General features: G+C 40.3%; 1 protein-coding gene across 1 annotated transcript in view; it reads right to left on the bottom strand.

The window, feature by feature from the left end:
- Positions 1–15,386, bottom strand: part of ZNF804A (zinc finger protein 804A) — a 228,522-nt gene extending 213,136 nt beyond the window's left edge. Inside the window, exon 1 of the mRNA XM_065413818.1 lies at positions 15,276–15,386. Within this exon, the coding sequence (XP_065269890.1) occupies positions 15,276–15,386 (111 nt within the window). The remainder of the gene's footprint in view (positions 1–15,275) is intronic.
- Positions 15,387–16,054: the final 668 nt, after the last annotated feature.

The raw sequence follows: 16,054 nt of genomic DNA, 5'->3' as shown, positions 1-16,054 counted from the left end.
ATCCAGAAAGGCATATTGTTAGCAAAAATTACACTGCACTTATTCGCCAGCTAGTGCCTAAATAAAGTTGGTATAAGTGGTCTGCATAAACTACAACAGCCAGGAGGCTAAACCTAAATGCCACGCTGTGCATTGGCTCTCAGCTCAGTAACTGAATCTAATAATGCCATGCTCCATGACTGTCCCTCTACTGATATCCTCTAGCGAGACACATCTCCTTTATGCTGCCTTCTTTCTGATGCCTTTTAATGTTAGACCATGGAAATTGCAATCTGTTTGCCTTTGTGTAACAGAGGATCACCTCACAGAACATATTAGCATGGGAATAGACTTGTGCAAACAGGAGATACAGGAGAAAAAACAGCAGAGCACCTGAAAAGCTTATAGGCTTGTAAAGTGGAGACACTGTATGAAGCTAGTGGTTGTGAGGTGAGTACCAGGGTCATTTTGTAGGCAATTATGTGGGAATTCCACTGGTGTGGGCTTTGGGAATTTTACAGTGACAATGGCACAGAAGTCAGAGGTTTTTTCAGAGAGGCATTTTCCTTTATAGATTTAGAACCTGATAGTGTATTGAGCTTTGCTCAGTCAGCTCCCTGCTCCAGGAAGCGCACTAAAATCAGTGGGCCTCCATTTGGATATAGGAGCTAACTGCAGAATTGAGGCCTTACTAAGCATTTGTCTTAAGCACGCCTTTTGACTATTTTCACATATACCCAATTGGGAGCTTTTTTACCCTTGTTGTACTCTTCAAATTCCCCAAGCAATAGTGACAGGACAATCATTTCAGGGATAACAGTGCATCTGTGTGTCACCACTGGGGCAGAGACAAGGGAACAGACTAATGTGGGTGTGGCTACAAGGAACCTTTGGTTCCTATTATTACCCACAGGAGCTCCTATCTGTATTTGTGCACTGCTGGTATAAAAACTACTGAAGAATCAGTGACACCAGAATTAACTCTGGAATTGCAGATGCAGTGCTCACTTTCCACATATAACTCCTAATCAAGCCCATTAAGTCTGGGTAGTGGAACGTTTACCATTGACCATCTATACCTAGGTAAAATTATGAGATAAGGGTATAGATGAAAGCTTAACTAGACCTTTCTGTTCTTTTACTTAATAAAGTTTAAATTTAAAGATCTAAATTTTCAAACATAGGCAGCTATGCTGCAGATCCAACAATATGCAGAATTGCACATGCAAATGAGTGTCAGAATGCTTTGTATGCACATCTATTGGAGACATAACCCAGCCACATCACAGATTAAAAAAATCGGACCCTAAATGTTGCTTTACGATATATTTTGTGGTTCCTTTCATTACTAGAACTTCTTGTTTGTAAAACTTACAAACAAGCAAGCATCATCAGCTGCAAAATGTTATATCTCCCCAACCAAGGGCCTGTGGGATTTTGTAGTTTTTGTATAAAATAAATACTTTTTGAGGTCTTCAGGGCCTGTGGTATAAATTCTTCCAGTTTGTACAAGTTTGCCATTATTTTCAGTTGATGGCAAAGTTATGTTTATGAAAATGCACGACAGCTGACATAAGCCATAGTGGGTATTTTCATGGTCTATTGTGCAAAAAAATAAAGTATTTTCATAATTTCAGAACTACATATTATTCAACACATATCCAAAGGAGCCATTACATTCTGACATGCAAATAAATATATGTCTGCTTATTTAGAATTGAACTCTTTCGACACCTATGGACAGTACAATCTTACAATCCTTAAATGGATCTTAGACATGCCACCTCCCCCAAATATAACAATCCATGATTTGGAAGGGCTTTTTCATGATAAATTGCCTGTACAGCCAACAAATAGTGATAGATAAATAGGTTGGAGAGAATAAGAAATCTCTGACAGTCCCCCATAGTGAACCTAAACATTTCTCAGGATTGGATCAGTTGGGTAAGTCAGGTTCCTAATCAGTTCTTTAACAGCGTTAAACTGAACAGCAATTGGCCCAAACCCACTGTAGGCCAGCGAGAACCTAACTAAAGAAGAGGCTCAAGACTCACAATTCCCTGCAAGAAGAGATGCTCCAAGGAATGGGAGAGGAAAAGAATATGCCAAGCAGTCTCCCTTTGCCAAGGGATTGTCTCTATATGACCATCATTTTGTTCAATACCAGGTTTGAACAAGGGATCGCCATGCCTAAAACATGAGCTTCTAAAATCTGAGCTAAACGATACAAAAATTGGGGTTCATCTGAGAGATGAAGTGCTGTGAGTCTCAGATGCTCAGAACGAGATTTCTGTGGCCAGCGGGAAAATGAAACTCATTGTTCAGTATGTATTACTGAACAATGGCTGGTTCACAAAGAATTTGGGTCTGTTACAGCTGTAAACACATTTTAACAACATGTAAAAGAAGGAGTTGAAGTTGAAAATAATTAAAAACATAAGTAACTCAATAATAGTAATTCAAGCCTCCAGCCTCTCAACTTTCACACGTTCCTGGTCATCTCAGAATTTTTCTCAGCTGGATTGAGAAACAGCTTTAGGGAGGACCGGGTTGTGTTTTTGTTTATTTGTTGTTTTTGTTTTTTGCAGCCAGTGACAATGTTTTATTGACACAAAATCAATTAAGTTACAACTCATCATATAACAGCCTGTCAGTGTTGGATGCATAGCAGTTGTCTGCTCTGCCATCATTAAACTGTTCCAGGGGAAACATATAAATGGTGACTAAAAGTTACCTGTAGTAGTAGTCCACAAATGGATACATGCTAGCTGTTATATGGATACATCCTTATGTCTCCCCCATCTTTGCATTTGACTCAAATGTAAAAACCGACCACGCTCTCAGTGATGAGTCAGCATTTCACAAATGAGAAACTATGATACTATTATTTTTTTGCAAAGCCAATTCCAAAATCTATACTACAAATAAGAGAACCTTCTTATACAATGATATACAATTAATACACGTACCATTGATGATAAATCATTCTGATTTTTATAGAATGCTCATATATGTGTGTGTATATGTGTACACAGCCAGTGATTGACATTAAAAAAGTCAGCATTTACCAGTGGTCAGCACTTAGTACAACCAGGGATATTACATTTATTTCCTACACTTTCCAAAGTCCACTGAGATAAGTTAACAGACTTGCATGGACTTTAACATGCTTTGGATCAGGCCCTTAGACTAGTAAATATTGATTATTCAATTGCAACAATGATAGACATCCTCATACAATTGGAATGTTCCACCAACTTAGAGGAAAATTAAGAATATCAGAAGTACAATCTGGACTAACTGTGGATATTGAGAAAGCTTAGCAAAATAAGACAGCTTCAGAAATCTGCTGAATTCGGGATATAGCTAATTTTGAATGTCATTAAGTAGTTACATATTCTTCATCATATTTACCATCTTCAAGTTCGTCTGATAAACATTAGTTTTGAATGTTATGTTAAAGATATCATATCTCATCGACCTTGAAAGATCGCAACTGATATTTACATTAGAAAAATCAAGGCCCTGATTCTCTTCTCATTTACAGCATATGGTTCTAATCTTGCACTAATTTACACACCTGCTTAAATTAACTGTGTCAGCAGTCTCATTGAGTTCAACAGGATTATGTGTTTAAAGTTAAGTTTTTGCAATATTTAGGCCTAAATTAGGAATAACTACCAAGGTCAGTAGAATTACACTGGTACAAACCTGGCACAAGTGACAATAAATCCCTAGGTATTTCAGGCTTCATGCACTTGTTGCATAGTCTGATATATACGTAAATGCAGATTTTAAAATTTTGTAAAAGTTAAGCATTTAATAGCAAAAGTAATTGGCATGGTTAAGAAACTTTTTTTCACTGATAAATTTGGAGGTGAGCAAATGCAATAGTCTTAGTTTAGAAAAGTCCCAAGATTAAATAAACAGTGAAATGCCCTTTATAATCACAGCATGAGACTTGCGATCCCTACAAGTTGCTTCAGAAATGTATTGGTTTCACAGTAAAACAGCCTCCTGTGCAGTCAAAATACTATAACCCTCCTGTGGATTAGAAGAGTTTCAAAATGCCCTTTTTAAATAAAATTTATGAACATCATTAAAACATATTACACATAACTAAAATTCCTATCAAAGATTTTAGGCAGCATTCTAAAAATAGACAAGAACAGGTTTTAGATCTTAACTGTTATTTTCATTTTATAAAAACATTCTGTTTCTTTAATGACTGACTGGTTTCCTACAATTATTGTACATGTAAGTGTGATTAGCTATTAGAGCTGAACTGAGTAGGATAATTATATTTTTGCATCGTTTTAATACTTTATTGAGTTAGCACATTCATACCAAGTGTCATATAGATGAGATTTGAATTTTTTTAAACCCAGATTACCTAAGCATATTGAAATACTAAATGGTATTAAAAAGTCCAGATGATGTAAGCAATGGATTAGAAACAACAGAAGAATGCAGGTTTAAACATCCAACTTGATGTTGTCAATTTGAAAGTCACATGATATATCAAATTCTGTAAAATTCTGGTTAAGCCATTATAAAATCCACTCATGCTCCAGATCAAAGACCCAATTCTTCAGATGTGCACTAAAGATATAGTATTTACTATCATGAAGTGTTTCATAAAAGACAATGGTAAATATAACAAAGAGTATGGCCTGATTCAGCAAAGCACTTAAGTGAGTGGATAACTTTAAGCATCTGAATAGTCTAATTGAAGTCACTGGGACTTAAGCTTATGCTTAAGTACTTTGCTAGATTGAGGCTTTAGCTAGTCAGTATCCATGATTCTCCAACCTGAAGCACGTGTCTTATTTTGAAGACGGTAGTAAAGTAGCCAGCAGTAAACGTTTGAAGGATTCAGCCTATAGGTAGCCAATTTTACTCTAATAATTGAAATGGGTTATTAGAATAAATAATAACAAAATGTAGGACATGACATGTAGATTATAATACATTTAGTTATAGTAGAGAATGACAGAAAACACAAATTTTGTGAACTTTTTAATTATTTTATTTTATTTTCAACAACTGAATCTATACTGTATGGCAAGCAGTCTATCAGGATTTTTTCTTTAATAATTAACACAAATTTATGACACATTTAGTTACTTGTTTGTATAATACATGCATTCAGAGGCTTGAAATACATTTCCAACAAATTTGTCACTTACATGGCTATTTGTTGAACTATGCTAACTCCATTACTCTACTGTGATTTTAAAAATCACTTTTTAAATGTACTGAACTGAAAATATTTGTAATAAAATTGATCATAAAATAGGTTTTCATGTCCACCACAACATATTTACTTTAGCTGAGCTATGAACAGCAATATTCTAAAAATGTAGAAGAGACAAAGACAACAAACAGCCTGAGCAACAGATGGCATTTTCAGAATGCACTAGTATATCATTATTTTCAACCCCATGGAGTTTTTATAAAAACATCAATAGACTCTGGGAATTGGAGACTTACAATTTAGTTTATTTATTTTTTTAAATTCAGAACAGACTTGTTCAGTAAACAGACAGACATTTAAAGATGTGCAAGATACTTATTGGTATGAGAGATCAAAATAATCACAGAAGCTAAGCTGTAGTCAACACTTAAGCCAACACTTAAGTGAGTGACACTCAAATACATATTAAAGTATTTAAATAAGTTGTCCATCCTTAATGAAAGCTGCATGTGTTACGTATCTTTGAAAATATGACCACTTATTTACATGCCTAAGCCATGAAACTTTTGACTTTAGGACTCAATCCACTTCCTACTGAAGTGAATGAGCCAGATTCTCAAATGGCGTAAATTGGAGTAGCAATTTATACTAGCTGAAGTTCTGGGCCAGTGACTTCTGCCATTGACTTCACTGGAATTAGGAAAGGCCCTTAAAGATGGTCATTCCAAACTTAGAAAATAATGCAAAATATCTCATAACAGTAAAAATAAAACAAAAGACTAATGAACTCTTAGACTGGTGCTATAAATCATCTTAGCTTTACTGTAATGAACTGAGCTCAAATGATTTACATCAGCTGAGGATCTAGCCCTCCAATTGTAAATCAACAGACCAGCTACTTAGAGGACCACTTTTAAAGGTCAATTTTCCTGCTGATCTAGTAGGGAATTGCATGTGTAACTAGAATAAATCCCTTAAAATATTGTTTGCAATTCTGAAGGACATTTCTGAGAGGGCTTAACAAATCAACCTGTCCATAACTCCAAACAACTGATTATTTGTCCAGATAGGTATCCTTTCACACAACTTGTCAACCCCTGATGAGATTAAAAAGTTGCAAGAGAGCAGCCATGGTTTGGGAATATGAATTGTGAAGATAGATTAGTTAGACCTGACCTCTAGAACATGCAAAGAGGTTACTAAATGGTGATTGTGTGAAAGTTTAGAAGATCCAAAAAGAAAGTGAACAGTTTGTAGCAAATTTGTTATTAGGTCCCAATCCAAATATCATTAAAGTCAATGAAAAGACTTTTACTGGACTTCCGTGATGTTACAATTGGTTCCAAATTCGGATCTTATCCTGCAAACAATAATTACTGGGGGAAATTCCATCAAAGTCACTGATGGTGGCAAGTGATTGCAGAATCAGCCTACAGTTATCTAAAAAACAAAAAGATCATGAATTAAAATTGAAGAGAGGACAGCAGAAAGTTTCTTTGGACTTATTTAAAATAAATATTATTATATACATAATGAATGGTAATAATATGGAACAGATGACCAAACAAAGAATGTCTGCTTTAATTATCATTTTTATATAAAATTGTTGACATTAAAATGAGTTATATCAAAGTCAGACCTGTTGTTTAAAAAAGACGGGCTTTGACTATTAAAGTTGGATTGATATTCTGGAGCCATCTCGAGAAGGAGAAAAAAAAGCTAGTATTTTTCTGTTTTCTATTTGTGTTTTAATATGAGCTTTCATAACCCAGCTTCTCCTCTCCTTGAATGAAATCAAACTCTTGTGATCATTAATGATGTGGATGATGGGATGGATTGCACCCTCAGCAAGTTCGTGGATGACACTAAACTGGGGGGAGAGGTAGATATGCTGGAGGGTAGGGATAGGGTCCAGAGTGACCTAGACAAATTAGAGGATTGGGCCAAAAGAAATCTGATGAGGTTCAGCAAAGACAAGTGCAAAGTCCTGCACTTAGGATGGAAGAATCCCATGCACAGCTACAGGCTGGGGACCGACTGGCTAAGCAGCAGTTCTGCAGAAAAGGACCTGGGGATTACAGTGGACGCGAAGCTGGATATGAATCAACAGCGTGCCCTTGTTGCCAAGAAGGCTAGCGGCATATTGGGCTGCATTAGTAGGAGCATTGCCAGCAGATCGAGAGAAGTGATTATTCCCCTCTATTCGGCACTGGTGAGGCCACATCTGGAGTATTTAATCCAGTTTTGGTCCCCCCACTACAGAAAAGATGTGGACAAATTGGAGAGAGTCCAGCCGAGGGCAACGAAAATGATTAGGGGGCTGGGGCACATGACTTATGAGGAGATGCTGAGGGAACTGGGCTTATTTAGTCTGCAGAAGAGAAGAGTGAGGGGGGATTTGATAGCAGCCTTCAACTACCTGAACGGGGGGTCAAAAGAGGATGGAGCTAGGCTGTTCCCAGTAGTGGCAAATGACAGAACAAGGAGCAATGGTCTCATGTTGCAGTAGGGGAGTTCTAGGTTGGATATTAGGAAAAAACTGTTTCACTAGGAGGGTGGCGAAGTACTGAATGGGTTACTTAGGGAGGTGGTGGAATCGCCATCTTTAGAGGTTTTTAAGCCCCGGCTTGACAAAGCCCTGGCTAGATGATTTAGTTGGGGTTGGTCCTGCTTTGTGCAGGGATTTGGACTAGATGACCTCCTGAGGTCTCTTCCAACTCTAATCTTCTATGATTAGGACATTAGTCTATTTTAGTAATATAATTGTGATTTAACACTAGGACTTCATTCAAAGATTAAAAAGAGGAAAAAATGGGAATAAAATATTAAGCCCTTGTTTTAAACAAATAATTTGAGTAATGAGTAAATACGTATAGGAAGACAAATTTGGAAAACCATCTGAAAGATTAAAGAATATATTTTAAGGTGCATCTGAAATGTTTTCCTTGTATGAATGTGTCATGTTTCTGTGTTTCGTAGAGCACACTTTTCTCAAGTGGAATGGTCTATGAAGCAAGTTCATTAGGACAAAAATTTTGGTTCTTTCAAAACACAACTAACTGTTTTATAACAAGAAACTTTGGTGGCCCAAAACAGACATTTTTTTCCTTGATTAATTACATTCACATGTATGGTTTTCTTCATTTTTAAATTTGTCTCTTCAAACAGCTTCTGTGCTCCACAAACAGCAAAGAGCAACCAATTAATTCTCCTCTTCCACCTCAAAATTAACTACTGTTTAAGTCCTTTGAACAGGTTTATAACGTAATAGATAGTAGAATAAATATCAAAAAGAGATTCTACATAGTCCCAAAACAAATGCTTCAGATGGTAGGATGAATGGTGTAGAAGGATAAACTCTAACAAAGAGTACAGAGACTCCCTCCCCAACCTTTTTCAATTAACTCGCTATATTAACAATCTGAGGCAATTTTAGGATTTTAGAGGCTATGATCCAAAGAATGACCACTCTGCCCCTTTAAGTGGTGGGGGAGAGGTAATTCGGCTGGATGGCCAAATGAAGGGAACTGTGCTTTATGATGCTGGGTGGGAGGAAGTGAAAGCTGCTGCAAAAGGGTCAGCGTGGTTGCTGACTCATGCCCCGGGAATGAGGGGCTTAAAAGGGGCAGCCCTGTGCCTTAACCCTCCCTTTGCATGGAGTAGGCTGAGGCGGGCCAGTCAGCGGCCACCAGATATAATTGTGGTACAACTTGGGGAAAACGATTTGGGAATGCTTAAAGGGGTGGAACTAATGCTCGGAGCAAGGAGGGACTTGAGGCTGATCCTTGAAATTTTCCCAGGAGTTAACATTGTTTGGTCAGACATGCTTCCGCGCAGGATCTGGCAGGGAGCCATGAGCCCCCCGCCCCCTCCCCCAGGGTGGACAAGGCAAGGAGGTATGTGAACAGGGAGGTGGCCAAAATTCCTTGGGACCCTAGGAGGGGCAGTAATTTCACATCCTGGCATAGTATATGGGGCACCAGAATTGTTTCGGGAGAATGGGGTTCACCCTTCAGACTTAGATGCTGTCATTTTTTGACTTATTTAAAAGGCAGCATTAGGAGATGTCTGGAACCTGACTGGGTTTGGGGAGGAGGCAACCAAGCTAATGGGCTGGCGCCTCCCTGTGGCGGATTTCCAGCGCCGGTACTCTATAGGAAAGGAATACTGTGACCAGATAAATGGCTTGGAAAAGGACTTAAAAGAGGTGTTCGGTAAAGGAGCAAACAGAGGGCAGCTGGGGACTCCTATGATTGGTAAGGAAGGGAGCCAATCCCCACTATTATAGCCCACCTGAACCCTCCAACGAGGAGGGAGGGTGGATGGTAAGGTCCCGGCAATGGATGTGCTGGAGGGACCTGGATGGAAAAAGAGGGGGAGCTGGTAAAAACACCCCGGGTAATTATGGAATAAACATGGGGTTACCTGCATTGTACACTTTTATCTGCCAGGTAGTCCCAGACATCTAATAATAAAGTTGCAGCCTGATTAAACCCATGTCAAATGTCTCCTGTCCTTCTTTCGGTATAGCCAGACAATGAGTTTGAGTCCCTCTTCCACCAAACTCCTACCTTCAATGTATGTCAATGGCAAGTGGCACAGATTAAGACTAAATAGGGCTAAGATTCACCAAAACTAGATTGCTCCAAATATGTTAATATATTACTCAGGAGTATGAATATACAAAGATGCCTACGCATATATATCATATACACATACCCCTAAACATTACTGTAGGTTTTATGTTAACATATTTGCATTTAAAAATCAACCTATTAGGTCTTTTTTGGTTACGTTCTTCATTTCACTATCCCTTTCTTCACATCCCCCTCCTCACCTTTCCCTGTACATATTCTCTTGGGGCTTCCTTTTCTATTTCATTTTTTATAATAGTTTCTGGTTTGATTAAATCCATTCTTCTTTCACTCCGACTTGTCTTAGTTCCTTCTTACCATCCCCCTTCTCCATGTTCTGACTTTCCCTGCATCCCTTCTCAGTGTTTACTCCATCACACCCTCTTTTCTGCTGCCTTTCTTTCTTTCTCCCCCTTTTTCTGGGCTCCTTCTCTCTTTCTCTTCCACTTCCACATCATCCTCTCCTAAAATCCCAACATGAGTGTCACAGTTCATGGCAATTGCACCTGCATCTCACAGCTCCTCAACCATCACCCTCTTAGGCAGAGACTCTCTTTCTAATAACCAAGGTTTTTCCAGGCTGTACAGCTCCTTGCCTACACTGTGAGATCCCCAGAAAGTCAGACAGCAAAACAGGCCTGTCAGAGGCTATAAACAGCACAATTGCCTACAATTAGAAGTTACCATGCAGCTCTATCTAAGCAAGCACATTTATTCTTAAGGTGAAAGCTTTATAGAGAAAACATATTAAAAAATAAAAGAACACATGCTAATAAGCTTACCAAAGATCACCCTAACTCCAGCAAAGACGCTGGCAGATGATCAATACTTCAAGCCTCACCAAGGGGTTTTCTGTGATGACAAGTTTATAATAGCTGTTCGCTCAGAACAAGCGCACCCATGAGTCTGAGAATCCTTCCTTTATACAGTTTGGTCTTTGATATTGAGACTCTGGGAACAAGTAATCAGCAGACAAAAGTCCCCTCCTCAGGGCAAAGCTTTTAAGTCTGAGTTCTTGCATAACCAGAGTGGGTAATCTAGTATACCCTCCCCCCTAGAGATTTCCTGGGAAACCCATCTATGTTTATTTGTCCCATAAGTTCATTCTTATCTGGCACAATTATTTCAAATAGGCCTTTGAAGATCATAACACTTCCCAGGGTTTACGCTGGTCATGTCTTCCCTTATAGAAGTTGCATACAATTCCACAATAACGCATAAACTTTGGATTTTTAATACAATCAACTCCATAGCTACTTAAACTTAATTCAGTCCAATTTTTCAATGATATTGGGAAAATTGCCATATCTGTCAAAATGAGTTACTGATATCCTGGGGGCTGGGGAAAGGTTATACCCCAGAGGCGTGACAGTGGAAGCAACTGATTTTCTTCTCTTCCCCATCTGTGGGCACGGAAGGAACTTTTTCTTCCTCCATCTCACTGAGGAAAGTGGGGACTATACTTTCCCCCTTTCCCCACCAAAAGTGTCAAAGGGGGGTGTCTCTGCCTCTTCTCCACATCAGAGGAGACTTGGGAGGGTGAGCTTTTCCTCCCCTACTATCTGAGGGGAGAGGAACTCTTAGCCTCATCTCTCCTCCCCATCTAACCCTCACAGGAAGGGCCCCTCTGCTTTTCCTCCCTATCCAAGAAGCAGAGAGAAGCTCTGAGGCTCTGTCTTGCCTTTCTGTCCCACCAGAAGAGCAGAGGAAGCCCTGGGGAGATTTTCTGCCTGTGCTCCACACAAAGTGGAAGTCCACAGGGTAGTCTCTCTGCCTCTCCCTTCACCCAAGGAAGCAGGGGGGGACGCTCACTAGTGATCTCAGCTCTCTGGGCAGCCTTCTCACTCTGCCATGCAGTCCAGCAGAGTACAGAAGGAAACAGATGAATCTGCAAGGGGTAAGATAGAGCAGCAGGCAGGCAGGAAGAAATTCTGCTCAGCAGTGACCCCTATTGGCCAGTGGAACAAATTACTCCAAAATAAAAACAGCTTCCAGCAGCAGTTCTGAGGCCCTTCCACTCTGTTCAGCAGGTGGGTTAAAATAAGTAAGTTATTTCCATCCCACTCAATCAGATTGTTTATTTCAATGTCACAAAACTGGATAAAAAGCCATTCCCACTTCCTCTGTTCTGTGTGTGCCTCCCTTTCCTGCTTTTTGGGAGATGTCTTCGATAGCTTTAGCAAATATAGTCTCCTGTTTCCTTGAAGAATATTATAATTAATCCCTTCAGGGCATAGGCAAAGTAAGGCTTAATATATGCCAATTTTTTCACAGAAATGATTCAACACTATATAAACAGTTGCGTTAGAGTTCTCCCCAACTCACAAGGAAACTGTCACTTTGACAATCTGCTTTTGGTAGGGTTGCCAATTTTGGTTGGATATATTCCTAGAGGTTTCATCACATGACATAATCTTTAATTAAAGATTAATCTTTAATTCCTGGAAACTCCAGGACAATCCTGGAGGGTTGGCAACCCTAGCTTTTGCGTTCGAGGTGTAAATGACAATGAACAGAATGACTTAGAGCAAAACAGAAAGGCGTATGCTTCAGCTCTGCTTACACTGGCTGTATCCTTTATATTTTAAAAACGGATTGTGTCCATCCCATCACATTTAAGGAGGATAGGCGGGAATGGGAGGGCTGGACATCAGACTACAATAGAAGACAGTGTATTCTTATGAAAACTCCCAAGGCCATAATATAGAATTTGCCTTAAAACAAACATTTACATTAAACATGTTAATGAAGTCCATTTATATTCAAAGTGATTGATTCTCTGTGAAATCATTTAATGTTTGATTTGCAAACAGAAACTGAGTAAAATGTACATTATTGTTCAGAGCATGAGGTAGAGTTATTGCAGCTTTTCCTTATTATTTATAGTGCTTTAATTCCTTCATAATATAAATGAACTTTAAAAATCCTTCTTATATACACAAACCAGATTAGATCCCAGCTAAATATTATTTTAATTTGAAATTACTCAGAGAAAATATTACTCCGGGTATCTATACTTTATCTCATTTGTTTCATATGTTAAGGAATGTATTATGAAGAATATAGAATCTGAAATCAATAATTTAATTTTCCATTTTAAAAAAAACTAGGAACATTTTTACTGGATAATTATTTTACAGTTATATTCCAGGTTGAGTATGATAAAAGCGATAGTTTAGGTTTAAAGTTTTACATTAAATTCTTTAAAAGCAATTCATTTAATAAATAGCATATTTGTTACTTAGGCTTGGTCTACACTTACCCCCCAATTCGAACTAAGGTACGCAACTTCAGCTACGTGAATAACATAGCTGAAGTTCGAAGTACCTTAGTTCGAACTTACCTCGGTCCACACGCGGCAGGCAGGCTCCCCCGTCGACGCCGCGGTTCCCCCGTCGACGCCGCGGTACTCCTCTCGTCTAGCTGGAGTACCGCAGTCGACGGCGATCACTTCCTGGTTCGACTTATCGCGTCCAGACAAGACGCGATAAGTCGAACCCAGAACTTCGATTCCCAGCCGCCGAACTAGCAGCTGGGTGTAGACATACCCTTAGTTCTCTTGTATGTGAGTATCTTGCCAAATATCAGTGTAACTTTACATTTACTTTCAGAATGAAAATAACTAAACCCTATGCAATACACTTCATTTGAAATTACTAAATTAAACACATATGCTTTCTTTCCAACATTATTTTAGTTACTAATTACTTGAATTTAAGATAAACAGAATTGTTGATTTTATAAGCTATTTATTACATAAGCATTAAAAAGGAGGTTGTCAGATATTCAAGAGAAGAGACTATAGTACAACTGAGGTTGTATAAATTATAGGTATTACTCCGTAAACACACAGTTCAAAAGTTGTAGCAGACTTTTTATCAATTAAGCTTGCCTGACACATCTTTCCTCCGTTCAATAGTCAGTTTAATATAGGCAATATATATGTACCAAATTTTCAATTTGTCAAACATTTCTATACTGGATTTTTTTATTTTGCAGCCATAGCCACTAAATATGTGTATTGCCTGCAATCACAAGAATTCTACCATTATCTGTTTAATTTCAAGGAATAGGATACTTCCCTAATAAGAAGACTGTAAAGTATATACTACTGAAATAACTGTTGCATTAATTTTCCAACATCAGAAGCCCTTCAGTTTGGAACAAACCAAAGACAGTTTCAGATACTCTTGTAGTAGTTACTATTTTTATGACTTGGCTCAAAAGCTTGTCTTAATCTCTTTATTTGGGAGAAGCTGCAAGCTTGCCAACTTTAGCAAATGTTAATACAGGTCATGCGTTCCAGGGAAGTATACAGTGAACAAGTGCTGTTCCATTTTAACAAAAGGAAATTTAGAATAAGGTGGTGGAGAAGAGTGATAAACAATATTGTTTAAGTCCTACTTCCAGTTCTGTGGTCTCCTGCAGACATCTGCTTATACTTTGGTTCATTTTCCTTGAGCTGTTACATGAAGTAACTCACTCAATTGTAGTGTTCCTGCATTACCCATATTTTCATGGGCATTGTGGCACTTGTAAGCACGGACTTCATCCTTCCAATCTCCCCACACTATAAGTCTTCATATCCACTAAGTCCAGAAACCAAAACACTCTGAGCACAAACAAGTCAACAAAACTACTGGAACCGGAAGAGATGCCGAACCAATACATGAAGTACTGCACATTTTATACAAATATAATCTTAATACACAGACTATGAACCAAGACTTCCCAGTGTATCTAACCAAGACTCCTAAGCAGATCCTGTTAAAACCCTTTAAGCCTGTCTGTACTACTAATGAGATTGATTCTGAAGTCATTCCTGAACAACTGACTCTCCCTGCTCAGGAAGTTCAGGCCTCAAACAAGTGTTTCTTTTTGTCTCTTCCCTTACTTTCTAAAAACCAAAGACTTTCTAATTGGCATAGACATCTGGGATAGATGAAATCACCTATCATACTCGATTCCAGACTGGAGACCCACACCATTTTACTGAGCTGTGTGTGTTGGGAGCATCACCAGGTAAATTTCCAGCTTGTTAAAGACTCTGCAAGCCTAGGTTAAAAGACTGAAAGTGACACCTCACCCACCCATGCAGCCTGCATGCCCTTTCCAGGTTGGGTTTCTGGGATCCCTATTCACAGACCCCCAAATCGGAGAAAGCTAAAAGAACATGCGGGGAACTCTTTTGGGTGGCTAAAGTCCTGCCCACGGGGAGTCCGAGTGAATATGTAAAATTAGTGGGAACTCCTATCCCTAGAAGTGCTCTAGAAACAGTCATTCAACCACCCGTGCCACTGGAGATGGGACCAGGTCCCCATTACACCACAAGCGCCAGCGACACACTACCTAGAACTGTCCAGCACTACCGCGTGCTGCATCAATGGCAGTGCACCCCCAGCAACCCGCACGCCGAGCCGCTGCTGGGAAGGGGTGAAGGGGGGGGGTAGAAAATGAGACATTACCAGAGTTTTGTTCCCGTTCTTGCTGAGGGGCCCTCGGAAAACTCCCTTGATGTTGCGAAAGTGCCCATTGCTGAGGTGCGTGGAGCTGATGACAATGTAGTAACACTCCATGGGGCAGCCGCCGCCTCCACCGCAGCCGTGTCCATGCACCCCAGTGCCGGCAGCTCAGGCAGACCCAGGGCGGGCGGAGTGACGGTGCTGTGCTGAGGGGACCGGAGGAAGCAGAGCCCCACCGGCATGTACACCACCTCCGGCTAATCTCGGCAATTAACCCAGCCGCCCAACTCCTCCGCCTGGCAGAGCTCGGTCCCCTCCCCTCGCGGGCTGCGGGGGCGGGGGAGACACACAGGAATTGCAGGAGCCCGGGGGCACGGTCCAGAGTCTCCCGCGGTCTCAGGGCAGCGCTGGCTGGAGGAGGAGGAGGCGGCGGCGCAGCGGCAGCAGCATCTCCGTGGCTTTGCTGAAGGAGTCTGAGCTGCTGCCTCTCACAGGCATAGTGTTGTTATACCGCGCAGCGTTGCCGGTCCATTGCACTGAGCCAATGGCAGGGAGCCACTAGGCTGATCCCGGGAGCTGTCAGAGGAGTACAGCTGTCACACGCCGCCTTCCCGCCACCCCCAGCTCCCTCCCCCCAGTCCCGGGCGCGGGCTATTGTCTCGGCCCCACTTCTCCAGCCGCAGCGGGAGGCGGCCAGGGGACCCAGGCGGCCGCAGCGCAGGTAAAGGAGAAGGAGCGAAGGAAACCAGGCGGTGGGAACGGGAACGTGGAAACAGAAGAGG

Source organism: Emys orbicularis, chromosome 11, assembly GCF_028017835.1.
Source record: "Emys orbicularis isolate rEmyOrb1 chromosome 11, rEmyOrb1.hap1, whole genome shotgun sequence".
NCBI classification, from domain to species: domain Eukaryota; kingdom Metazoa; phylum Chordata; order Testudines; family Emydidae; genus Emys; species Emys orbicularis.
This window is presented reverse-complemented; position numbering and strand designations above follow the sequence as displayed.